General features: G+C 45.7%; 2 protein-coding genes across 5 annotated transcripts in view; one reads left to right on the forward strand and one right to left on the reverse strand.

Moving 5' to 3' along the window:
- Positions 1-27,322, reverse strand: part of LOC115113605 (CD276 antigen-like) — an 86,929-nt gene that overhangs the window by 58,774 nt on the left and 833 nt on the right. For all 3 annotated transcript variants that reach the window (XM_029641421.2, XM_029641420.2, XM_065013049.1), the window contains exons 2-3: positions 13,468-13,563; positions 2,201-2,551 (exon numbers count right to left, since the gene is read on the reverse strand). In XM_029641421.2, the coding sequence (XP_029497281.1) occupies positions 2,201-2,551; positions 13,468-13,513 (397 nt within the window). In that variant the 5' untranslated portion in view covers positions 13,514-13,563. The remainder of the gene's footprint in view (positions 1-2,200; positions 2,552-13,467; positions 13,564-27,322) is intronic.
- Positions 4,281-27,322, forward strand: part of LOC115113604 (ubiquitin-like protein 7) — a 29,950-nt gene continuing 6,908 nt past the window's right edge. Inside the window, exon 1 of one of the 2 annotated variants that reach the window (XM_029641416.2) lies at positions 4,281-4,443. In XM_029641416.2, the coding sequence (XP_029497276.2) occupies positions 4,435-4,443 (9 nt within the window). In that variant the 5' untranslated portion in view covers positions 4,281-4,434. The remainder of the gene's footprint in view (positions 4,444-27,322) is intronic. The other variant, XM_029641415.2, reaches the window with a different exon arrangement.

Genomic DNA, 27,322 nt, shown 5'->3' on the forward strand with positions numbered 1-27,322 from the left:
TAGCCCATTCTGGCATAATCAATGCTTGGAGTTTGTCAGATTATGTGGGGTTTTGTTTGTTTGTCCACCCGCCTCTTGAGGATTGACCATAAATTCTCAATGGGATTAAGGTCTGGGAGTTTCCTGGCCATGGACCCAAAATATTGATGTTTTGTTCCCCGGGCCACTTAGTTTTCACTTTTGCCTTATTGCAAGGTGCTCCATCATGCTGGAAAAGGCATTGTTCGTCACCAAACTGTTTCTGGATGGTTGGGAGAAGTTGCTCTCGGAGGATGTATTGGTACCATTCTTTATTCATGGCTGTGTTCTTGTCCAAAATTATGAGTGAGCCCACTCCCTTGGCTGAGAAGCAACCCCACACATGAATGGTCTCAGGATGCTGTACTGTTCACATGACACAGGACTGATGGTAGAGCTCACCTTGTCTTCTCCGGACAAGCTTTTTTCCGGATGCCCCAAACAATCGGAAAGGGGATTCATCAGAGAAAATGACTTTACCCCAGTCCTCAGCAGTCCAATCCCTGTACCTTTTGCAGAATATCAGTCTGTCCCTGGTGTTTTTCCTGGAGAGAAGTGGCTTCTTTGCTGCCCTTGTTGACATCAGGCCATCCACCAAAAGTATTCGCCTCACTGTGCGTGCAGATGCACTCACACCTGCCTGCTGCCATTCCTGAGCAGGCTCTGTACTGGTGGTGCCCCAATCCCGCAGCTTTAGGAGACGGTCCTGGCGCTTGCTGGACTTTCTTGGGCACCCTGAAGCAACAACAATTGAACCGCTCTCCTTGAAGTTCTTGATGATCCGATAAATGGTTGATTTAGGTGCAATCTTACTGGCAGCAATATCCTTGCCTGTGAAGCCCTTTTTGTGCAAAGCAATGATGACGGCTCGTGTTTCCTTACAGGTAACCATGGTTGCAGAGGAAGAACAATGATTCCAAGCATCACCCTCATTTTGAACACAATCAGCATGACAGAGTGATCTCCAGCCTTGTCCTCGACAACACTCACACCTGTGTTAACAAGAGAATCACTGACATGGTGTCAGATGGTCCTTTTATGGCAGGGCTGAAATGCAGTGGAAATGCTTTTGGGGGATTCAGTTCATTTGCATGGCAAAGAGGGACTATGCAATTAATTGCAATTCATCTGACCACTCTTCATAACATTCTGGAGTATATGCAAATTGCCATCATACAAACTGAGGCAGCAGTCTTTGTGAAAATTAATATTTGAGTCATTCTCAAAACATTTGGCCACGACTGTATATAAAGTGTAATATTGGGATGCAAACTCAAAATGTAATACATTTCAACTCTATATCTGACATGGAACAGGTGTCTTCTTTTTTAAAGCCCATAACCATGAGTGAGAGGTGTATACTTTTGTTTCAAAATAGATTTGCTTAAGACTCCCAAGAAACACTCTGTGTGACCCTCATTTAGCCCACTGCAGTAAAAGGTTAAAGAGGGGACTCTACTTCCTGCATGTGAAGCCCTTCAGGTGTCTCCTTCTCCTCACCTCCTTTTCAACCGTATTGGAGGAAACAAACCAAGATCCTCATCCTCCGACCCTCTTCTCCAATGTGTTTTAAGACAGGATTCGAGGAAAGATGTATCGAGAGAGATGTGGTAGCTGCAGGCCAAGCATATACTCATATCTCCCTATCTAACTTTGAGCACCAGTTGTCAGAGCAGGTCACAGATCACTGCAGCTGTACATAGCCCATCTGTAAATAGCCCATGCAACTACCTCATCCCCATACTGTTTTTTTTTTTGCTCCTTTGCACCCCAATATCTCTACTTGTACATTCATCTTCTGAACATCTATCACTCCAGTGTTTAATTGCTAAATTGTAATTATTTCACCACTATAGCCTATTTATTGCCTTACCTCCCTCATCTTACCTCATTTGCACACACTGTATATAGACTTTTATATTGTGTTATTGACTGTATGTTTGTTTATTCCATGTGTAACTCTGTGTTGTTGTTTGTGTTGCACTGCTTTGCTTTATCTTGGCCAGGTCGCAGTTGTAAATGAGAACTTGTTCTCAACTGGCCTACCTGGTTAAATAAAGGTGAAACACATTTTTAAAATGGTTCAGCTTTCCCAGTCTGAAGTCGTTATTGTAAAACTTAAAAGAGAATGTGTTCTCAACGACTTACCCGGTAAATAAAGTTAAAAAATTAACAGACTCACCTGCTACCTGGAGCAGTAGGGCTGCACTACCGTAGGCCTCCACCCTGACGAAGCAGGTGTAGCTACCCTCGTCGGCCACCCGGACCCCCCTCAAGAGGAGCGAGGTGTTGCCCGTGCCCAGCTGGGAGGGGTACAGGCTGGTGCGGTTGGCATAGCGCTCTCCCTGGTCTGCCAGCTGGTCCTGGCTAGCCCAGTAGCTGTGCACACTGCGCTTGGTGTCCGTCAGCTGCCAGAAGACACTGAGGTCAGACAGGTTGAAGGGAGAGGCGTGGCTGAAGGAACAGTTGAGGGTGGTGTCCATGCCATACAGCGCCACCACTGGCAGCTCTGGGACTTGCACTTCTAGGACAGCTAGATAGGAGAGAGAGGAGAGAGAGTGAGTATGTCAATAACAGCAAACATAGACCTGTGTGTTTAGCCATGTAGTGGAGAGAGATGTCTAAATAAGCTTTAGGGAGATGAATGAACTGCAATAAAAAGGTAGCTCCTAAATATCCACTTGTAGCCAGTGGTGAGTTAATAATCTAGACAGTGGTCTGTCTGGTGAGAAAGAACACTCTCCATCTCTCTCCAGAGTGTACTGTCTCCCTCAACACAACACGGGGCTAAGCTGCTCAATGGTGAGTGTGATTTGTTTTGTTTTAATGCGGAAACCCTCCTTAAGGCATCTGATCTCCACATTGCTTGTCTAGACTGGACGCTCCTCTCCTCTCCTCTCCTCTCCTCTCCTCTCTGCAGCCAAAAGCAGGCTTTGCATAATCATTCTGGCTTAGTAGCCATCTCAGACACCACAGAGAGAGGAGGCTACAGCTAAACCATTCACAATGTATTCCTGTCTCCACTTCTACAGGTCTGGTTGTGTGATGAACATCAGGACAGAAAAAGCCATTCCAACACCTGGAATCCCCCTGAATCTAGTCTAGTGTGATGCATCCTATACTAGACTGCTGCTATTCTCTATGACAACCTCTTCTGTATTCGTGCCTATCAGATTTAATAACAATCACACACTTCTGAATGAAATAATTGTGATTGAGGTGTAACAATTGATTTCCCAATTATCAACAAACAACACTTTCATCCAAGTGCAATCCGTGGATGAGGACGCTCAGTCAAGGCAAAGATATTTTGGTAGACACATAGCCAAACCTCACAGGAGAGACCCCACATTCACCAATATGCCCCTGCTCATCTATAGGCACACTGCCACCTGCTGGATCTTCATGTAACTACAGGCCAGAGGACAACAGGGCAAAATAGACAAATTTGCCAACACCTTAACATCCAAAAATATACCATCCACCCCATCCATAAAACCATGGAAACAGAAGAACAACAAGCCCCAGTAACTAACAAACACAAGAATGTCAGTCTAGGTGATGCACTACAGTTCCTCCCAACCCCTGTGAAAATCACAAAGCCGATTTTTAATTTACTGACATTAACACAGTGGTGTGATGTTTGTCTATAGCCCCATAATGTGACTACACTTCCTCTGCTGTGCCACAGCACAGTCGACAATCCAATCCAGTAATCATGGCATACCATTACAGTAGCAGGGTTTATTGTAGGGCGGTATGTCTGTCTACCAGACTAACGTTCTAGTAGTTTGTGCATGTGTGTTTTTGTATTGCTTTCTGGGTAATGAATAGGCAACAGGCAGGACTGCAGCGGAAATGACGGCCCCCACAGAGGCATGCACACAGAGGAGGGAGGAGACACAGCAATTAGATCACTCCCAGAGCAGACCGGAATGACTCACTCCAATGGGTTCACAGAGGAGGAGAGAGAGGAGGGAGAGAGAGGTAAGAGGGAGGTAGGGGGAGAGAATGGGAGAGGGGCAGAGAGAGGGCAGCTGAGAGAGGGCAGAGAGGGGGAAAATGATGGACAAGAGGGGAGAGGAAGGAGAGTGAGAGGGCAACTTTGAGCGTGCACTTAAAGATAATATCAGGAAACAAGCCAGGAGGGGAGAGCACTGCAGCCCATCGCTAATCCCCTAACTCAGGACAGGGCCCAAGTCAGGCAAGAGATAAGTACTCATCCCTCTCTCCTTCGATCTCTTTCTCCCACCTTCTCTAACCAGTGACCCTCTTCTTGGTGCCAGTCTGGTGAGGGTGCAGCAGGACATTGGGGCAGCATGTTAACACACTGACAGACCGAGAGCAGCAGGAGAGCACAGCGTTTCACATCCACTTCACTGCACCCAGAGGGGAGAGGCTGTTAGCTCTGACGTCATGGAAACTGTGAGTAAGCATCTGATGTCCTATTCCTTCAGAGGTGAAACACGGAGGAGGAAAACTGGTATTGTTTCTGCTTTTAACCTCTAGATATCTCCAACAAACACAACAACATACTGTAGTATTTGTGATAACTCCTTTGGTCTAGGGGGTTGTGGTTGAAAAAGTGTATTGTGAGAGGTGGTGTCTCCCTGTTTGAGGGAGGAGGGCTAAGGGCTCTCCCCGGCCCCCTGAGAGGCGATAAAGAGATGCTCAGAGCAGAGAGTGGTGGAGGGAGGGGATGGCAGGGCAGATTTACACCCTGCACTTTGTGTTTATGGGCCCAGCTCTGTTTGAGTGCCTGTGAGAGAGACAGAGCCGTGCACTTTCACAGCCGACATGAAATAAACTCATTAAAGCCCTGTGAGCGCTGGCTGGCACTCTTCCCTCAGAGTGGAGCGCCACGCAAGCAGACACGCAGGCAGGGAGGCAGAAAGACACGCAGAGAGACAGACAGACAGACGGACAGGCAGACACGCAGGCAGGGAGGCAGAAAGACACGCAGAGAGACAGACAGACAGGCAGGCAGGCAGGCAGAAAGACACGCAGAGAGACAGACAGACAGACAGACAGACAGACAGACAGACAGGTAGGCAGGCAGAAAGAGGCAGGGAGGGAGGGAGGGAGGGAGGGCGGCAGGCAGGCAGGCAGGCATCAGGGAGGGAGGCAGGGGGAAGGGAGGGAGGCAGGCAGGGAGGCAGGCAGCAGGGAGGGAGGCAGGGGGAAGGGAGGGAGGCAGGCAGGCAGCAGGGAGGGAGAGGCAGGCTGCAGGGAGGGAGGGAGGGAGGGGGGCAGTCAGGTAGGCAGGGCAATCTAGCATTGGCCCTGTGGAATATTTACATCACTCACTCCCCTCAACCCCTCCACTCCCCTCAACCCCTCCGCTCCCCTAATCCCTGGGCTGTCTCTCTTCAACCCCTCCGCTCCCTAATCCCTGGGCTGTCTCTTCAAACCCTCCGCTCCCCTCATCCCTGGGCTGTCTCTTCAACCCCTCCGCTCCCCTCATCCCTGGGCTGTCTCTTCAACCCCTCCGCTCCCCTAATCCCTGGGCTGTCTCTTCAACCCCTCCGCTCCCTAATCCCTGGGCTGTCTCTTCAACCCCTCCGCTCCCCTAATCCCTGGGCTGTCTCTTCAACCCCTTCGCTCCCTAATCCCTGGGCTGTCTCTTCAACCCCTCCGCTCCCCTCATCCCTGGGCTGTCTCTTCAACCCCTCCTCCCTAATCCCTGGGCTGTCTCTTCAACCCCTCCGCTCCCCTCATCCCTGGGCTGTCTCTTCAACCCCTCCGCTCCCCTAATCCCTGGGCTGTCTCTTCAACCCCTCCGCTCCCCTAATCCCTGGGCTGTCTCTTCAACCCCTCCGCTCCCCTCATCCCTGGGCTATCTCTTCAACCCCTCCGCTCCCCTAATCCCTGGGCTGTCTCTTCAACCCCTCCGCTCCCCTAATCCCTGGGCTGTCTCTTCAAGACCTACCTCAACTCAACATAACAGTGATGCTGTTACTGGACCCTGGCTAGCCTAGTGCTAAACTCACCAGTACAGATGCAGCCTCAAGAGTAGTGATGGGGGTGGGAGGAATCTATATAGATTCATATCAGGATAGTAGTGTTTTCAGCACTTTTATTTCAAACCTATTTTTCACATGGCTCTCTCTCATTCCTCTGCAGCAGACATATGGTGAGCAATATGTTTGGACCATGGAATCATAATAAAATCACAGTATTGAATCGCAATACATATAGAATTGTGAGAATAGCAATACATATTGTATCAGCAGCTAAGTATCGAGATAATATCGTATCATGAGGTCCCCGGCAATTCCCAGCCCTACTCGAGAGCCACCCTGAACTTGTGAGCTTAGATGAATGGTTCGCTGCACGGATATCCCTGCTAGTACAGATTAGCCCCGGCTAGTGCTAAGCTAATATATACAGATGAGTGGGGCAGAGGGGCTGAGGGGCCTGCTGAGTGTGAAGCAGCATGGCAGGCAGGGCAGGCAGCAGGCTGACAGGGGCTGGGAGGAGAACCACAGGCTTCATACATAGGCAGCTGACAAGGTGACACAACATGGCTCTTGGTAAACAAATTCCTTAGCCACAGCGGCAGTGACATCTCACCTCAGTCCTCCAGACGCACCCATGCACACACACACACACGCACACACATACACGACAGAGGGCATTGTTATTCAGCTCAGTCCTGGCTCCTGACAGCTCCACAGCACTGTGAGAGCCAGTCTGAGACACAGGGCATTCTGACACTACAATATCCACTGTCATAGTATTGCTACACAACAGACAGGTCCCAATCACCGTGTTCAGTGACACCCACACAAACACCTACACATTAACATCTCACTCTGCTTGCGATGACTAAAGTTGAATTCACTCGGTTCAATAGAATGTACCCCCGTATCTAGTAGAATGCAACACATAGCCTACACATTCCGTGTTGATGTTCCATTGTCATTCAGCTGACCCTGGTCAATGGAACACAACCCTAAACAGAAATACCTAAACCTGTAATAACCGGATCCCTTTAATAACCTGGGCTGTTAAACACAAGGGCTTCAATAAGACCACAGCTTCCATCTCCCTCCAGCTCCTGATACAATAACCCACACTGTTCAATAGCCCTGGTTCATAACTGCTTCTCCAATAACAAACACAGAATAGAACTCGGCTTCAAATGAACTGTGCTTAATAACAGTGAACATCACCCACTAGGCCAATAGGCACCTTACACACAGGTTAAAGGACCCCTGCTCGATAACAGACGGCAGAGCTGCCAGTCGTACTGTTCATTAGAAGACGTTAGGTACACGTGTTCAGAGATATGGTAAAGCCCCTTTGTCGAACACGGCATAAAGGAACAGCCATGATAAGAGTGCACAGACATACATACACTGGCATATTGCGGCGGTAATATTGACTTAACTGAGTAAGCACACACAGGCAGTGTAGTTAGTGTTCTTTCTGGCTAAGTAGTGAGCTGCTTAAAAAGATGTGGCAATAATGCCCCCATCAGGTGGTCAAAAGTACTGCAGCTTCAGACATGTTGATCTTTGCACGAATGACCCACCTGAATAGCTAACGAACAGGAAGTTCACAGATGCTTAGTGCCCTATCACAGCAGCTCTTCTTTCAGTAAATGTCGTTGTTCAAACACGCCAACTAAAGCCAAGCCCAGAACCTTTTGAATATGTCCAGGGGAAGACAAATAAAAAGCAACATCTGGAATACATTGAGAGATGTAGTGGTAGTTTAGACACGGTCAGATTAACACTGCTCGGAATTATCACTCACGACACATAGAGAATCTATTCTAAAGCTGAGCCTTTCCTCCCGTCCTGCTCCTGAAAGAGAGACACAAAATGGAGGGGATTATGTAGGTCTCTGAGCCTTGAATAATGGGGTCACTCATGACATTTACCAATTTAACACTGTCTCTCCATATCTGGGCTACAGTCATCATAGTGTGAAAGCCATCTCTGACTGTGAGAGATATATGAGGTGCAGATAGCTAGTGGAGCAGACAGGAGCTCAGGTTGCTTATTTTCAGCAACGTAATAAATCAAGATGCACTACACTTCCTTTCTCCTGACTCTGTCGGTCTATCTCTCTTTCTCCCTCTCTCTCCCGCTCTCATTTGTTGTTTATGCTCTCTCCATCGTCTTCTCTCCACAGACATGGCGGGCGGGTGCTTTATCAGGGGTAGCTGGTCTCATATCCCGTCAATAAGCTGTTAATGGGCTCTGACAGGCAGATAATGGGGGGCCAGTTGCACAGGAGCTGCCTGGGAGATAAGGACAAGCCTAACCTTCCTCCACCACCTGCCTGAGAGAGAAGAGAGAGCACACAACCTGGGATGAGTATGAGGAGCGAGCCATAGGAGCAAATTCATCCCAGCAGGAGAGGGGGTGGGGTGGATTTGAGTTTGTGCAGCTTAATCCAAATGACTGGGGTTAAGGTGAGCCTATACGCTATGCATACGATTACAGAAGAGCCCAGCTAAGTTGATCAAACTGTATTATTGTAGAGGTGGCAAAGGTTTGGGTTCTAATCCCTCAGATAGACAAGTGTTTGACACCTACTGGCCCTGGTAATAACCAAAGCCATGTCTGGGAGGGTAGAGCCCTTGCTCAAATTTCAGGCTGCAATTCTGTTCTGCCTTATGAAGGGGTCAGGGAGCAGTGGATGTAAGCATTAATGCTGGTGGTTAAGGGGTGAAAGGGTCAGGGGCTGGGGCTATGTGTCTAGATGGTACCTTGAGCCCGTCTCCTCCTGAGACACAGCGACCTCACTCAGGACCCTGTAACCATGGCAACATATGGCCCCGCCTCTCCGGAGACACAGTGACCTCAGTCAGGGCTCCGTAACCGTGGCAACACCCGACCCTGCTTCTCCTGAGACACAGTGACCTCACTCAGGGCCCTGTAACTGTGGAAGCACCCGGTAACCGTGGAAACAACCTGTAGGTAAGTGTCTCCTCTCTCTGTATGTCAGGCAGGGAAGCTTCTTCCTCAGCACCAAGCAATGATGCTGCTTTCCAGGCACAGATCAGAGCGGTAGTGGTGGGTCATTCATCCTGTTCATCACAGCCCACTAAACACAAAGATAACCTGCATATGGCTCCAGGCCCCAGCAGGCCACGCTCAGCACTCCCTACGCAGAACTGCAATCTCTGCACGTTACCCGCATCAATGTTTAAACGATCCCACAAGACAGCTTTTTTAGGGCTTGTTCAAATAATCATGAGGTGCTTGATGGGTAATGCACTCTGTTTAAATGGCTAGGCTACAGTGCAGAGTGAGCGGGGAGAGAGAAGGAGGGGCGAGCAGCTCAGTGCAGTAGCCAACCTGTTAGTAGACTGACTGGGCATTATGTATGCATCGCAGAGAAAGCAATCTTTGTCGAGCCTGTCCTCGATTGTTTTTAAAAGGATACTTCACTGGCCACAATCAAATTAGTAAGAACATCACTGATAAGGGGTAATAACCCGAAATAGAATTTCTGTGCGGGCAAAAACGTCCCCTCTCTACAGAATCAATTGCTGTGAAGAGAAAAGGAGGACAGGGAGGGGGCATTCCTAGTTAGCAGACCTCAAAGGGTACGCCAGAGATGCGGGCGTGAGCAGGCTATTTACACGCTTCAGGGCCTTGCCATAATGTCTGCCGCTCTCTGACTGCCATACTAGATGTGATCTATTCAATTATGCTAATGAATTAGAATTACCTCCCAGCTCTCGTCATTAAAACTGAATCCAGGTCAGCTTGCCATTTTTGCATTTGCATGAATAAAATTTCCCTTTTAACGTGGAGATGCTAAGAGCGGGCAGGTGGGCGCAAGCAGCAGCAAATGGCAGAGGCCTGGCAGGCTGGTGGAACTGCTGACGGAACAGAGAGCATGACAACAAGCAATTAGCCAGACAGCATCCTGTTAATGATTCTGCTTTACACTACTGGCTCTACTGCCTCTCAGCTGCTAATGCTGCTTATGGAGCCTGGATGCTAGGCCTACTTACTGTGCTGTTGCTTGCCTGTTAACTTAGAGCAACCCCACTGAGAGTACTGCTACTAGTCTAGTGCATTAAAAGTACATGGAGTATACCAAACATTAGGGACACCTTGCTTCCCAATTCGTAATGGCATGGACTCTACAAGGTGTTGAAAGTGTTCCACAGGGATGCTGGCCCATGTTGACCAATGCTTCCCACAGTTGTATCAAGTTGTCTGGATGTTCTTTGAGTGGTGGACTATTATTGATACACACGGGAAACTGTTGAGCGTGAAAAACCCAGCAGCGGCGCAGTTCTTGATTACAACCCGGTGCGCCTGGTACCTCCTACCATACTCCGTTCAAATGCACTTCAATTTTGTGTCTTGCCCATTCACCCTCTGAATGACACACATACACAATTCATGTCTCGATTGTCTCAAGATTTAAAAATCCTTCTTTAACCGGTCTCCTCCCCTTCATCTACACTGATTGAACTGGATTAAACAAGTGACATCAATAAGGGATCATAGCTTTCACCTGGATTCACCTGGTCAGTTTATGTCATGTGCAGTTGAAGTTGGAAGTTTACATACACCTTAGCCAAATACATTTAAACTCAGGTTTTCACAATTCCTGACATTTAATCCCAGTAGAAATTCCCCGTCTTAGGTAAGTTAGGATCACTGCTTTATTTTAAGAATGAAAATGTCAGAATAATAGTAGAAAGAATTATTTATTTCAGCTTTTATTTCTTTCATCACATTCCCAGTGGGTCAGAAGTTTACATACACTCAATTAGTATTTGGTAGCATTGCCTTTACATTGTTTAATTTGGGTCAAACGATTCGAGTAGCCTTCCACAAGCTTCCCACAATAAGTTGGGTGAATTTTGGCTCATTCCTCCTGACAGAGCTGATGTAAGTCAGGTTTGTATGCTTCCTTGCTCGCACAAGCTTTTTCAGTTCTGCCCACAACTTTTCTATAGGATTGAGGTCATGGCTTTGTGATGGCCACTCCAATACCTTGACTTTGTTATCCTTAAGCCATTTTGCCACAAATTTGGAAGTATGCTTGGGGTCATTGTCCATTTGGAAAACCCGTTTGCGACCAAGCTTTAACTTCCTGACTGATGTCTTGAGATGTTGCATCAATATATCCACATAAATTTTCCTTCCTTTCCATCCTCTTGAAGCCATCTAATTTGTGAAGTTCACCAGTCCCTCCTGCAGCAAAGCACCCCCACAACATGATGCTGCCACCCCCGTGCTTCACGGTTGGGATGGTGTTCTTCGGCTTGCAAGCCTCCCCCTTTCTCCTCCAAATATAACGATGGTCACTTTGGCCGAACAGTTCTATTATTGTTTCATCAGACCGGAGGACTAAAAAGTATGATCTTAGTCCCCATGTGCAGTTGCAAACCGTTGTCTGGCTTTTTTATGGGGGTTTTGGAGCAGTGGCTTCTTCCTTGCTGAGCGGCCATTCAGGTTATGTCGATATAGGACTCGTTTTGCTGTGGATATAGAGACTTTTGTACCTGTTTCCTCCAGCATCTTCACAAGGTCCTTTGCTGTTGTTCTGGGATTGATTCCCACTTTTTGCACCAAAGTACGTTCATCTCTAGAAGACAGAACGCGTCTCCATCCTGACCGGTATGACGGCTTCGTGGTCCCATGGTGTTTATACTTGCGTACTATTGTTTGTACAGATGAACGTGGTACCTTCATGTGTTTGGAAGTTGCTCTCAAAGATGAACCAGACTTGTGGAGGTCTACAATTGTTTTTCTGAGGTGTTGGCTGATTTCTTTTGATTTTCCCAAGATGTCAAGCAGAGGCACTGGGTTTGAAGGTAGGCCTTGAAATCCATCCACAGATACACCTCCAATTGACTCAAATTATGTTAATTAGCCTATCAGAAACTTCTGAAGCCTTGACATCATTTTCTGGAATTTGCCAAGCTGTTTAAAGGCACAGCCAACTTAGTGTATGTAAACTTCTGACCCACTGGAATTGTGATACAGTGAATTATAAGTGAAATAATCTGTTGGAAAAATGACTTGTGTCATGCACAAAATAGATGTCCTAACCGACTTGCCAAAACTATAGTTTGTTAATTAACAAGAAATTTGTGAAGTGGTTGAAAAACGAGTTTTAATGACTCTAACCTAAGTGTATGTAAACTTCTGACTTCAACTGTACACTCAGTGTCTATGGATACTGAAACAAAGAAACGTGTCACCACCACAGAGTCTGCAGAAGACCTGTCAACAGCTGTGCTAAGCAACGTTTTCTTCTTTTACAATGTTACCAACAGTTTAGACGGGGACTCTACCTCTGTACTCTACTAGAGGTTGTCTTGGGAGAGTGCAGTGGCAATGTGGCAGCCTCAGAGTGTAATCCTGTGTGGAGATAGGGGTATTTAATGGTGCAGCACAGGATTGACACTGATACGGTTATTTAATGGCGGAGTAGAGGAGAGACACTGTAGAAGACAAGTGGGATTAGCAAGGGCCTATAATCCTAATCAGAGGCCTACTGGAGACAACAGGCCCAGAGGACCCCAGGTCTCACACACACACACACATACAGACACACACACACCAGCACATACACACGTGCACACCCACTCACTATTTCCACATGACAGTTTGTCTCTATCGACAGACTTCAAAGCACATGATTTAGAGTATTAATTAAAACATGCTGTACAGTGTTACCTAATACTGTAAATCCCTAATTCAACAGTAAACTTCACTAAGTAAATAAAGGATAATCATATATTGTGTGAGGTAAAAACATTATTAACTACAACTTAAAGAGCTACACAGAATCCGTCTGAGATACCTCCCTCCCTCCGTCCCAGCAGCCGCCAAAGCCAGTAATTAGCAGACCAGAGACCCATGAAGGCTGGAACGGTACTAGGCCCTAATGAAGCCCTGCTCCTAGCTCTCTCCCTCTTAGAGTCTCTGTCTGACTGCTGACTCCAGCACACTGCCCTGAGCACTACAACAACCCTGCTGCCTAGTGCCCAGGCTACACCAACCACAACTCCCCCTTCTTACTGGAACATGAGAGGCTGACTCGCCCACCACACTCTCTGACTCACTGGAGAAAAACGACACTCTCTGCAAGTCTCTTGTCAGGCAGGACCTCACCCTACTAACTACCCCAGGGCCCCATTTTAGCTCTGGCTAGAGAAGGACAAACCCAACCAATTTTCCTGTCCAAATCTAACTTTCTCCTCAGTCATAACGTTCTAAATGTTCCCATTCTGTCAAGTTTTCATTGTCTTTACTTTTTGCACTGTTAAGAATATTAGTTTGGAGAGTAAAGCCTCATTTCAGCTGTTGTTTTGTCTTTCTTGTCATTTCTTTGAAGGGAATGACTAAAACCCCTGCTAAAGCATATGGTTTAGATGGCGATGGAATTACACTTGGTGGTAGCTTTGATCTCTGGGTAATGGCAGGCCGTGGAGGGGGATAGGTGGACACCACCCACCGAGAGCTTGCACAGCAAGCAGCGTGGGCAGCAGGAGGGACAGCATGGTCTTCCTGGGGGTCTCGGTAGCGCGGGTCAGCCTCGTCAGACACAGCACTGTGGAAACAAACACAGAGACATGATCCGATTCGCTCTGGCCCAATTCATTTAAATACAACATTTCAGACAAGAAATCATCCAAAGAAAGACAGGGGAGTGAAAACAGCTACTGCTCATGTGAACTAAATCTAATGTCAACATTAAACCATGTTTATTTCACTTTTGTTTATTATCTACTTCGCTTGCTTTGGCAATGTTAACACGTTTCCCATGCCAAAAAAGCCCTTAAATTGAAATTAAATTGCTAGAGAAGGAGTGATAGGCAGAGAGATAGAGTGAGGGAAGAGTGAGAGAGAGAGAGGTAGAGAGGGAGAGAGAGAGAGAGAGAGAGGGAAAGAGAGAGGGGAGAGAGGAGGGGGAAGAGAGCTAGAGAGCTGTACACAGTACAAGGCATTTCTTTCAGGCCATTAGAGCTGAGTGAAGGGAACTTCCATTCTGACAGGAAACAGCCCAGTCATTTGCCTAGTGGCCTCAGGATGCCCACCCGTGGGAAAACATTAGATGTAGTGAACTCTTTTGACTCCTACCACACAAAACTGTCTCCTGTCTGCCACCACTCTCTCGGTGGGAGACTGCAGAGACGCTGTGTGTGTGTGTCAGGGTTTCCGTTAGCCGGCTAATATCCGGCTTTTGGCCTATTATTATTTATTTTTTAATTGAAAGGGCCGAAAAATGAAATTGGCACCTGAAAACTCTCCCGGAGAAGACAAAAAATCAAATTGCGAAATAATGCTTTTTAGCCTATTCATTGATGTAAATACCAGTTGATGTAAATACATTTGACCGGTCATGCTTCTATGGGTTCATTTGCATACTTTTGTGGAATTAAATCATTATGTATCTTATTTATCACAAGCACACAGCATACATATACAGAGCCTGTCAGACAGCGCTTTCATAAGCACAATCATTGCGCAACAATTCTAAATGCAATCCTGTGTTAAAAAATATATAATTGGCCACGATTAAAAAGAGCTAGTATTTGTATTTCTCAACTGGTAACTGAAGCGCGCTTCCCAATCGCCATTCAAATGCATAGCCAACGGAAGGCAGGCTTCGTCCGCGCGTCACACACCACTTTTGAAAACGTATAGTTACTTAATTGTTTGAAACTTTAACGTTTTACCTTGCTTCAAAGTAGCCTAGTCAATTATTGTATAAAGACTTCCATAATGCCATTGAAAACAGTAGCCTATTTCTCTCATGCTCTATTGATTATCAACTTTCTCTCATCGTCCGGTAGCCAAGAACACATTCGCGTGTAGACTACTGCCTTGTGCGTATTGCTGAGTTAATAATGCTAAGAAATAATAGTTTATCAACATTTTAATCTAAGCATTCTCAACTGCTGCATCAGATTCATTGCTTTTTAAAGTTGTATTATGTAGCCTAGGCATAGCCTACTGGTTGTATGAATTTTTGATCTATCGTTCCACAAACTGTCCCAGAGTCTGTTTGGGCTATTTCTTTATGGACAAACAACTGACCAATAGAATAGGTCAACTTTTCTACTATGAGGAAAGTAGGTTGACATATGCTCATAGGTAAGCGCATCCATAAGGCTGGTGTAACGGTTCTCTTGTGGTGAAGGAGAGTCAGCGTGTAGATTGCGATCCATGTTTATTTAACTGAAGTAAGACGAATCTAAATACAAACACTACAAAACAATAAATGTAACGAAAACCGAAACAGCCTAATACTGGTGCACATACACACAGACTAAGGACAATCACCCACAAAACCCAACACAAAACAGACTACCTAAATATGGTTCCCAATCAGAGACAATGACTAACACCTGCCTCTGATTGAGAACCATATCAGGCCAAACATAGAAATAGACAAACCAGACACACAACATAGAATGCCCACCCAGCTCACGTCCTGACCAACACTAAAACAAGGAAAACACATACGAACGATGGTCAGACCGTGACAGCTGGGGGAAGCTTTCCCTAAGTAAATTGAATAAAATTGCCAAAATTATATAGGCTAATTAGCCTACTCCTGTCTATACATAAATAAATAAAGTCATTCAAAATTGGTAACTAAAGCATGATTTCGCCACAGAAGATCATTAGCTTCCCCTAGCCGTAAATAAGTTGTAGATTACTTTTAAATCGCATTGCCTACAGTCAGAAGGAAAGGCAGCACAGTTTGGAATGCAAATGGCTATTGCTGTAAAGAGAACACAATGAAAATACTCTAATTTGTCTTTTCATAATTTGTATTTTCACTACTTAATAAACTCTTAAGGATCGGACCATTTAAAAAAAAAAAATCCCCTAAAGTGACACACCCAAATCGAACTGCCTGTAGCTCCGGACCTGAAGCAAAGATATGCATATTCTTGATACCATTTGAAAGGAAACACTTTGAAGTTTGTGGAAATGTAGAATGATTGTTGGAGAATATAACACATTAGATCTGGTAAAAGATAATACAAACACAAAAACATGCGGTGTCTTTTTTCATGTATCATCTTTGAAATGCAAGAGAAAGGCCATCATACAATATTGCAGTTTAGGCGCAATTTACATTTTGGCCACTAGTTTGCAGCAGTGTGTGTGCAAAGTTTCAGATTGATCCAGTGAAGCATTGCAATAGTCTGTCCAAATGTGCCGAATTGATACATTGTCAAGTACATAACTATAGAGAACATACAATATGGTAATACAAAATGTAAGTTTACACACTCCCAGGAATGTCATACATGATGGATCATTAGCTTATACACTAACTTTCACACATCTAGATGGCCAGGCGGTCCAGAGACAGCAGGGGTTCAAACTGTAGAACCCAGTTCCTACATTTGAATATAAAACTTATAAAACATCAAATTTTTATCAAACAAAACTATGCTACATTTTATCTCTGGGACCCTCAGAATGACAAATCAGAGCAAGATTACTGCATGTAAGTACATTATTTCCCTTTGAGGTGAACCTATCAAACCATTTGCCTTGATAAAAAATGTTTGTGGTTGTGCACTCTCCTCAAACAATAGCATGGTGTTTTTTCACTGTAATAGCAACTGCAAATTGGACAGTGCAGTTACATTAACAAGAATTTGACCTCTCTGCCCATATAAGACATGCCTATGTCCTGGGAAATGTTCTTGTTACATACAGCATTATGCTAATCACATTAGCGTATGTCAGCTCAACTGTCCCTGTATAGGGACACCGATCCCATAGTTAACATTTTGTTTTTGGACATGAATTTCCTCCTCCAGTTTAGATGGACATCATATTCTATTTGTGTCTCATTATATGGACAACGTCGCATTTATTGATGTTTGTCAGCAAAGTAGGCTACCCTGTCATTTGTCTTATTAAAGACGATTCTGCTAATGTCTCCAGTCATATACTTTAAAGTGTAGAAGAAATGCATAAAATGTGTGTTTGCAAAGAAAGAAGAAACGTATCTGATATAGCCTATAGCCCACGCCTCTACCCTATACGAGCTCAGCCATGATTGACTGGCCTTCTTTGCAAACAGTAATTGAGTAATATTATTAGCCTAAATTATGACTATCCAATCTACTCATCACATTTCGAACATAAGTTCGCATGGAATGAATGGAATGCGTTATTATAAAGGTGCATTTTTACGGTGAAAATTGGTTTCCCCAAACTTGAAACTCATGCGTCGTCTATGCATAGGCTTGTGATTTGGCGGTTCGTTACTCGTGTTGTTGGCTGAGAAAAAGTACACGTGGACAGTTATTCTAACATCTTCAAAGTGTGCGGTAAGAAGGACACACGTCATTGCATCCTCGACTTGCATGTTCTGTTAAGATTAAATTCCGTAATCTAAATGTGATTTCTGTCATTCTGAGCACCGTGGGTGGATGCCCTAATCAGGTTACGCACCCAATGCATATGGGTCAGGTAAATGTCTCAAATGTCCGGTAAATTCAAATGCTGCAGGTCAAATGTCCAGTGCCACATTTTCATAACGGAAACCCTGGATTGTGTGTGTGTGTACACTACCTATGACCCACATACAAATGGGTAAGGAAAATGAGAATAAACACTATAAAATGACAGCAGGGGCACAACAATCATGCAAATATAAACATTTTTAGTGTAGTGTCAACAACGCAGACACTGCCAACTAGCCTACATAGTCAACAACGCAGCCTCTGCCAGCTAGCCTACTTCAGCAGTACTGTATCATTTTAATCATTTTAGTCAATAAGATTCTTGCTACGTAAGCTTAACTTTCTGAACACTCGAGACGTGTAGTCCACTTGTCATTCCAATCTCCTTTGCATTAGCGTAGCCTCTTGTGTAGCCTGTCAACTATGTGTCTGTCTATCCCTGTTCTCTCCTCTCTGCACAGACCATACAAACGCTCCACACCGCGTGGCCGCGGCCACCCTAATCTGGTGGTCCCAGCGCGCACGACCCACGTGGAGTTCCAGGTCTCCGGTAGCCTCTGGAACTGCCGATCTGCGGCCAACAAGGCAGAGTTCATCTCAGCCTATGCCTCCCTCCAGTCCCTCGACTTCTTGGCACTGACGGAAACATGGATCACCACAGACAACACTGCTACTCCTACTGCTCTCTCTTCGTCTGCCCACGTGTTCTCGCACACCCCGAGAGCTTCTGGTCAGCGGGGTGGTGGCACCGGGATCCTCATCTCTCCCAAGTGGTCATTCTCTCTTTCTCCCCTTACCCATCTGTCTATCGCCTCCTTTGAATTCCATGCTGTCACAGTTACCAGCCCTTTCAAGCTTAACATCCTTATCATTTATCGCCCCCCAGGTTCCCTCGGAGAGTTCATCAATGAGCTTGATGCCTTGATAAGCTCCTTTCCTGAGGACGGCTCACCTCTCACAGTTCTGGGCGTCTTTAACCTCCCCACGTCTACCTTTGACTCATTCCTCTCTGCCTCCTTCTTTCCACTCCTCTCCTCTTTTGACCTCACCCTCTCACCTTCCCCCCTACTCACAAGGCAGGAAATACGCTCGACCTCATCTTTACTAGATGCTGTTCTTCCACTAACATCATTGCAACTCCCCTCCAAGTCTCCGACCACTACCTTGTATCCTTTTCCCTCTCGCTCTCATCCAACACTTCCCACACTGCCCCTACTCGGATGGTATCGCGCCGTCCCAACCTTCGCTCTCTCTCCCCCGCTACTCTCTCCTCTTCCATCCTATCATCTCTTCCCTCTGCTCAAACCTTCTCCAACCTATCTCCTGATTCTGCCTCCTCAACCCTCCTCTCCTCCCTTTCTGCATCCTTTGACTCTCTATGTCCCCTATCCTCCAGGCCGGCTCGGTCCTCCCCTCCCGCTCCGTGGCTCGACGACTCATTGCGAGCTCACAGAACAGGACTCCGGGCAGCCGAGCGGAAATGGAGGAAAACTCGCCTCCCTGCGGACCTGACATCCTTTCACTCCTCCTCTCTACATTTTCCTCTTCTCTCTCTGCTGCTAAAGCCACTTTCTACCACTCTAAATTCCAAGCATCTGCCTCTAACCCTAGGAAGCTCTTTGCAACCTTCTCCTCCCTCCTGAATCCTCCTCCCCTCCCCCTCTCTGCAGATGACTTCGTCAACCATTTTGAAAAGAAGGTCGACGACATCCGATCCTCGTTTGCTAAGTCAAACGACACCGCTGGTTCTGCTCACACTGCCCTACCCTGTGCTCTGACCTCTTTCTCCCCTCTCTCTCCAGATGAAATCTCGCGTCTTGTGACGGCCGGCCGCCCAACAACCTGCCCGCTTGACCCTATCCCCTCCTCTCTTCTCCAGACCATTTCCGGAGACCTTCTCCCTTACCTCACCTCGCTCATCAACTCATCCCTGACCGCTGGCTCGTCCCTTCCGTCTTCAAGAGAGCGAGAGTTGCACCCCCTTCTGAAAAAACCTACACTCGATCCCTCCGATGTCAACAACTACAGACCAGTATCCCTTCTTTCTTTTCTCTCCAAAACTCTTGAACGTGCCATCCTTGGCCAGCTCTCCCGCTATCTCTCTCAGAATGACCTTCTTGATCCAAATCAGTCAGGTTTCAAGACTAGTCATTCAACTGAGACTGCTCTTCTCTGTATCACGGAGGCGCTCCGCACTGCTAAAGCTAACTCTCTCTCCTCTGCTCTCATCCTTCTAGACCTATCGGCTGCCTTCGATACTGTGAACCATCAGATCCTCCTCTCCACCCTCTCCGAGTTGGGCATCTCCGGCGCGGCCCACGCTTGATTGCGTCCTACCTGACAGGTCGCTCCTACCAGGTGGCGTGGCGAGAATCCGTCTCCACACCACGTGCTCTCACCACTGGTGTCCCCCAGGGCTCTGTTCTAGGCCCTCTCCTATTCTCGCTATACACCAAGTCACTTGGCTCTGTCATAACCTCACATGGTCTCTCCTATCATTGCTATGCAGACGACACACAATTCATCTTCTCCTTTCCCCCTTCTGATGACCAGGTGGCGAATCGCATCTCTGCATGTCTGGCAGACATATCAGTGTGGATGACGGATCACCACCTCAAGCTGAACCTCGGCAAGACGGAGCTGCTCTTCCTCCCGGGAAGGACTGCCCGTTCCATGATCTCGCCATCACGGTTGACAACTCCATTGTGTCCTCCTCACAGAGCGCTAAGAACCTTGGCGTGATCCTGGACAACACCCTGTCGTTCTCAACTAACATCAAGGCGGTGGCCCGTTCCTGTAGGTTCATGCTCTACAACATCCGCAGAGTACGACCCTGCCTCACACAGGAAGCGGCGCAGGTCCTAATCCAGGCACTCGTCATCTCCCATCTGGATTACTGCAACTCGCTGTTGGCTGGGCTCCCTGCCTGTGCCATTAAACCCCTACAACTCATCCAGAACGCCGCAGCCCGTCTGGTGTTCAACCTTCCCAAGTTCTCTCACGTCACCCCGCTCCTCCGCTCTCTCCACTGGCTTCCAGTTGAAGCTCGCATCCGCTACAAGACCATGGTGCTTGCCTACGGAGCTGTGAGGGGAACGGCACCTCAGTACCTCCAGGCTCTGATCAGGCCCTACACCCAAACAAGGGCACTGCGTTCATCCACCTCTGGCCTGCTCGCCTCCCTACCACTGAGGAAGTACAGTTCCCGCTCAGCCCAGTCAAAACTGTTCGCTGCTCTGGCCCCCCAATGGTGGAACAAACTCCCTCACGATGCCAGGACAGCGGAGTCAATCACCACCTTCCGGAGACACCTGAAACCCCACCTCTTTAAGGAATACCTAGGATAGGATAAAGTAATCCCTCTCACCCCCCTTAAAAGATTTAGATGCACTACTGTTCCACTGGATGTCATAAGGTGAATGCACCAATTTGTAAGTCGCTCTGGATAAGAGCGTCTGCTAAATGACTTAAATGTAAATGTAAATTTTGGGGATACTGTACATAGAGGGGAGGGGTAGAGAGACTAGTCAAGGACCATATCACCTCCACCCTACCTGACACCCTAGACCCACTCCAATTTGCTTTCCGCCCAAATCGGTCCCCAGACGATGCAATCTCAACCACACTGCATACTGCCCTAACCCATCTGGACAAGAGGAATACATATGTGAGAATGCTGTTCATCGACTACAGCTCGGCATTTAACACCATAGTGCCCTCCAAGCTCGTCATCAAGCTCGAGACCCTGGGTCTCGACCCCGCCCTGTGCAACTGGGTACTGGACTTCCTGACGGGCCGCCCCCAGGTGGTGAGGGTAGGCAACAACATCTCCACCCCGCTGATCCTCAACACTGGGGCCCCACAAGGGTGCGTTCTGAGCCCTCTCCTGTACTCCCTGTTCACCCACGACTGTGTGGCCACGCACGCCTCCAACTCAATCATCAAGTTTGCGGACGACACAACAGTGGTAGGCTTCATTACCAACAACGACAAGACGGCCTACAGGGAGGAGGTGAGGGCCTTCGGAGTGTGGTGTCAGGAAAATAACCTCACACTCAATGTCAACAAAACTAAGGAGATGATTGTGGACTTCAGGAAACAGCAGAGGGAACACCCCCCTATCCACATCGATGGAACAGTAGTGGAGAGGGTAGTAAGTTTTAAGTTCCTCGGCATACACATCACAGACAAACTGAATTGGTCCACCCACACAGACAGCATCGTGAAGAAGGCGCAGCAGCGCCTCTTCAACCTCAGGAGGCTGAAGAAATTCGGGTTGTCACCAAAAGCACTCACAAACTTCTACAGATGCACAATCGAGAGCATCCTGTCGGACTGTATCACCGCCTGGTACGGCAACTGCTCCGCCCACAACCGTAAGGCTCTCCAGAGGGTAGTGAGGTCTGCACAACGCATCACCGGGGGCAAACTACCTGCCCTCCAGGACACCTACACCACCCGATGTCACAGGAAGGCCATAAAGATCATCAAGGACAACAACCACCCGAGCCACTGCCTGTTCACCCCGCTATCATCCAGAAGGCGAGGTCAGTACAGGTGCATCAAAGCTGGGACCGAGAGACTGAAAAACAGCTTCTATCTCAAGGCCATCAGACTGTTAAACAGCCACCACTAACATTGAGTGGCTGCTGCCAACACACTGACTCAACTCCAGCCACTTTAATAATGGGAATTGATGGGAAATGATGTAAAATATATCACTAGCCACTTTAAACAATGCTACCTAATATAATGTAATGTAATATAATGTAATATAATGTTTACATACCCTACATTATTCATCTCATATGTATACGTATATACTGTACTCTATATCATCTACTGCATCCTTATGTAATACATGTATCACTAGCCACTTTAATTAACTATGCCACTTTGTTTACATACTCATCTCATATGTATATACTGCACTCAATACCATCTACTGTATCTTGCCTATGCCGCTCTGTACCATCACTCATTCATATATCTTTATGTACATATTCTTTATCCCCTTACACTTGTGTCTATAAGGTAGTAGTTTTGGAATTGTTAGCTAGATTACTTGTTGGTTATTACTGCATTGTCGGAACTAGAAGCACAAGCATTTCGCTACACTCGCATTAACATCTGCTAACCGTGTGTATGTGACAAATAAAATTTGATTTGATTTGATTTAGATACTGACCAACTAGTGAAATGCTCCTATATAACCCCTGAAAGTACATGCAATATTACAATAAAATACTAAAACTATCCAGTATACTATAATAGCACAGACCTCACAGACTGGATGATACTGATTATGATTAAAATAATACTGTCTACAAGAATACTGTCTACAATTTAATTATGTGTATAGTTATTCTATTGCATATTGTGCCAGGAAAACAGAGATCTTGTCACGGTTGTGTATAGATATGGACCAAGGCGCAAAGTACGTTGAGTTCTATATATTTATTATAAAGTGAAACTTACAAAAAACAAAAGGAAACCAATTACGAACTGTAACATAAGAGGTGTACAGACGCTAACTCCAAACACGAAATTCAATATCCCACAAACACAAGTGGGAACAAACACTACTTAAATATGATCCCCAATTAGAGACAACAATTACCAGCTGCCTCTAAATGGGAATCATACAAATCACCAACATAGAAAATTAAACCTAGAACCCCACATAGAAATAATAAACTAGAACACCCCCCAGTCACACCTTGACCTACTCCATCATAGAAAATAAAGGCTTTCTATGGTCAGGATGTAACAGATCTGTTTCTGCTCTGTTACTGTACTCCTCATTTCCCTTTGGCATACAGTATATCCTGTACTGTATTCTCCCTCAACACTCATGTCCTCTCCTGTCCACTATTCTCTCTCCTTCCCTTCCTGAATCCTAACACAGCTAGCATACCCTGCTGACGACCCCCAGAGAGAGAGAGGCTGTGAGGGGAGGATAAGGACTATAATGGGTAATGCCAACTGGGGTCAACATGACGGCATGGTATCAGGTGGCTTGTGGGTAGGCTAGGCAGGCTACAACATAAGCAGATAGCACAAAAGGGAGTGGTACACTAAGAGGTATGGTTAACACAGTCTTCAGCTATGGTGACCAGATTGGTCTGTTCACAGAAATGAAAAGTAGAAGCCTCTGACACTCACTTCGGTTTGTATTGCTATTAACAACATTACTGAGATAGAACAAAACAAATCCCCACCAAATACTCAATCATAACCAACGTAAACATAGCCTACTTCTTACAGTTAGAGAGCTAAATGTGTTTGTAATAAATGAATTACAAAGTTTCCAACTATCCAGGTTTGTACATTGCCAAATGTTCTGAGTCACATCAACACGGCTATCTATGGTCATCAGCTTCCTTCCTTGGCTTAGATGAAAACCTATGATGAAAGACTTTCCATGAAGTCCCCAGATGAGCTCAGCAAAAAGAAAGGGTGTGGGAAGAAAGGTAACTTCCACACAAAGCTACTTCCATAATAGGACTGTTCCCTGGAACCTGGCTGTCTGTCAGTCTATCTGTCTGTCTCCCTCTGGTCTGGACAGCTATCCAGCAGGCAGCAGCAGCCAGCCTGCCCATAATTCATTTAGCATGCCAGGACTAGGGACTAGGGAGCTTGCGATCTAGAAATATTTGTCCTGCTCACTGGCTTCAAGTTATTCATGGCAAGGCTGATGCATTGTTTGTGTCATAACATACCCGCATGGCATGCATAGAAAACATTACAACATAGACAGATGACATACCTAAGAGTTCTTCATAATCACAAGTCAGATTTCCTGACACATTGTTCAGTTCCTGTTTAATTCAGTTTCACATTGCTCAGCCAATTTGAACTCAAATATGATTGAGTATGACTGGTACGCAGTGCGAAAGCCACTGTCTGTCGAGGCTGTCTGTGTCCCTTGTGGACAGACAGGACAGCAGGAAGCATTCCCATTTTTTTGTATTGAATTACTCAATGTTATCCCTTCCCCCTGTCTACCTTCTCCACCAGGACTGGTAAATCCCCCTTTTCCTCTCTCCCTGCACTACCCAGATTATTTTGGTCAGCTTAATGTCAGAGGTCAGATCAAACTCATTTGACCACACCTGCAGCCTTAGACAGGCATAAGGCAGGAATTATTTCAGCACACTAACGAGTACAAAAAAGCAGATCCATTTACATTTGTTGTGGATTTATAGGTTGTGGTATCACGTACACAAATGGTATTACCTAAACGTAAGGTGTTTGCTGGAAAAGTCTGATATTGCTAATGCTTTTCCCTCCATTTTAAGTATGAAGTATTTCTCTTGTCTTTCCCCAACGTTGGTTATAATTTCCTCTCTAGCCAGTTTAGTATCAAAGACTATTGTATCCCTCCAGGATGTTGTACCTGCCAAGAAAGCCCAGCTGCTCTGCTCTGACAATCATATGAAAGTCATCATCAGACCAGTGGTTCTGAAGCCCAGTACTCCAATGCAGTATGGAGCTCAGAATAATAACATAACATAAACAGCAGCTGACACCATGAAACTAACTCTACCCTCAAGGAGAAATAAAAAGCAATGCCTTATATAGAAGTTGAGACATTGAGATATGGGTAAAGATGTTATAATTGCATTGTAACCCTCTGTAAAACAACAATGACAGTACATCGGCTTGTTGAATTCACTTTTATTTGATAAAACCGAGTCTAAAGTTATAAATAGCTCTCTAAGGTCTGCAATGACTGACATGATAAGAGGAAAACTGCTGACTGAGGAGTAAGTTGAAAACCGGACTAAGTTCGTTAAAAAGGCGCGCCCCACAGTTTAAGAACCTCTGTTCTAGAAGACCTCCACATATTTTATAATCCCCCAGGTTGTTTACCCTATGTTGCCCTGGGCCTGAACATTTCCCCCCTCCCATCTCTGTGATGGGGTAATACTCCTGTGTGTTCCAAGTTCCAATCACAGCGGTCCCAACAAATAGGAGACCACCCACTGTGCACAGATGTCAATTCAATGTCTATTCGTCTATTCCACATTGGTTCAACACATTTTCATTGAAATGACGTGGAAACAAAGTTGATTCAACCTGTGTCTGCCCAGTTTACAGTCTTTTGTCTAAAAACAAGACAATCATGTTATTATCAAGCTTTACAGACTATAATTAAGATTTGAGCAGTGGATGCTCCTCAGAGGAGGAGGGGAGGTCCATCCTATTCAGTGAATGTCAGATAAATAAAAATAGTGAAACATTTAAAAAATATATATGTTTTAGATAAAACTATACTAAATATATTCAAGTTACCAAATAACTGATTAGAACACACTGTTTTGCAATGAAGGTCTACAATAGCCTCAACAGCAGCACTCTCAGGGGTAGCGCCATGGTGTAGCAGGAGGACAGCTATTTTCGTCCTACTCTAGGTACATTGACTTCATTACAAAACCTAGGAGGCTTAAGGTTCTCAACACCTTCCATAGATTTACACAGTAATTATGGCAACTTGTGGAGGATGTCCTACAACCTATCAGAGCTCTTGCAGCATAAACTGACATGTTGTCTACTCAATCAAAGGATCAGAGAATAAATCTATTACTGAAAGCATAAGCTACCGCTAGCTAGCACTGCAGTGCAAAAAAAATGTGGTGAGTAGTTGACTCAAAGAGAGAGATAAAGACAGTGGAACAGTTTTGAACAAATACATTTCTTCAAAAATGAAGGAGACGCATCAGAGAGAAAGTGAGAGACGGAAGCAAACAGAACGAAATGGGGATAAACCTACCTGGATTTGTCCAATAAAAACTGTTGTTTGCAACTGTTTGGACTAATAGTTACACCCTAGATCAGCTAGATGCAGGCAAGAGTGTGGAAGGCGGTATTGAATGTGTCACTGGCACCTTGATTACTGTAATTTGTCTCTCGACCTGTGCACCTACGTTATAAACTTTCATTCATAGGCTAGGTTGTAGCAACCTCACAATGGGTATAGGGAAAATTTGAGTATGACCTCTCTTTGGTAGGGGGCAGTATTTTGACAACCGGATGAAAAGCGTGCCCAAAGTAAACTGCCTGTTACTCAGGCCCAGAAGCTAGCATATGCATATAGATTTGGATAGAAAACAGTCTAAAGTTTCTAAAACTGCTGAAATAATGTCTATGAGTATAACAGAACTGATTTGGCAGGCGAATCAATGAGGACAAATCATCCAGGGGAAAAAAATTGAGGTCATAGGATTTTCCAATGGTTTTCTATGGGATACCCATATTATTAGGAACCTGGTTGCAGTTCCTATGGCTTCCACTAGATGTCAACAGTCTTTAGAAATTGGTTGATGTTTTTCTTTTGAGAAATGAAGAAGTAGTCCTATTCATTGTAAGTGTCACTCCAGGTAGACTCTACTGTTTTGGTGCGCGTGAACAGGAGCGTTCTCCACGTTGTTTTTATCCGGTATTAGAAATAGTTTATTCCGTCTTAAATTGTATCGATTATTTTAGGGTACCTGAGGTTTTAGGGTACCTGCGGTTGGATTAGGAACGTTGTTTGAAATGTTTGGACCAAGTTTACAGGTAAGATACTTTTAGATACTTTGTAGGCATGTTGGGTGAGTTGAAACCGGTGTATTTCTGAATCAAACGCGCCAAATAAATTGACATTTTTGGGGGGACATAAAGAAGAACATTATCGAACAACAGGCCCATTTGTGATGTTTCTGGGACATCTAGGAGTGCCAACAGAAGATCTTCAAAGGTAAGGCATTAATTATATCGCTATTTCTGACTTTTGTGTCGCACCTGCCTGGTTGAAAAATGTATTTTCATGTGTTTGTATGTGGGACGCTATCCTCAGATAATCGCATGGTGTGCTTTCGCCGTAAA

The sequence above is a fragment of the Oncorhynchus nerka genome, linkage group LG28 (genome assembly GCF_034236695.1).
Source record: "Oncorhynchus nerka isolate Pitt River linkage group LG28, Oner_Uvic_2.0, whole genome shotgun sequence".
Lineage (NCBI taxonomy): Eukaryota > Metazoa > Chordata > Actinopteri > Salmoniformes > Salmonidae > Oncorhynchus > Oncorhynchus nerka.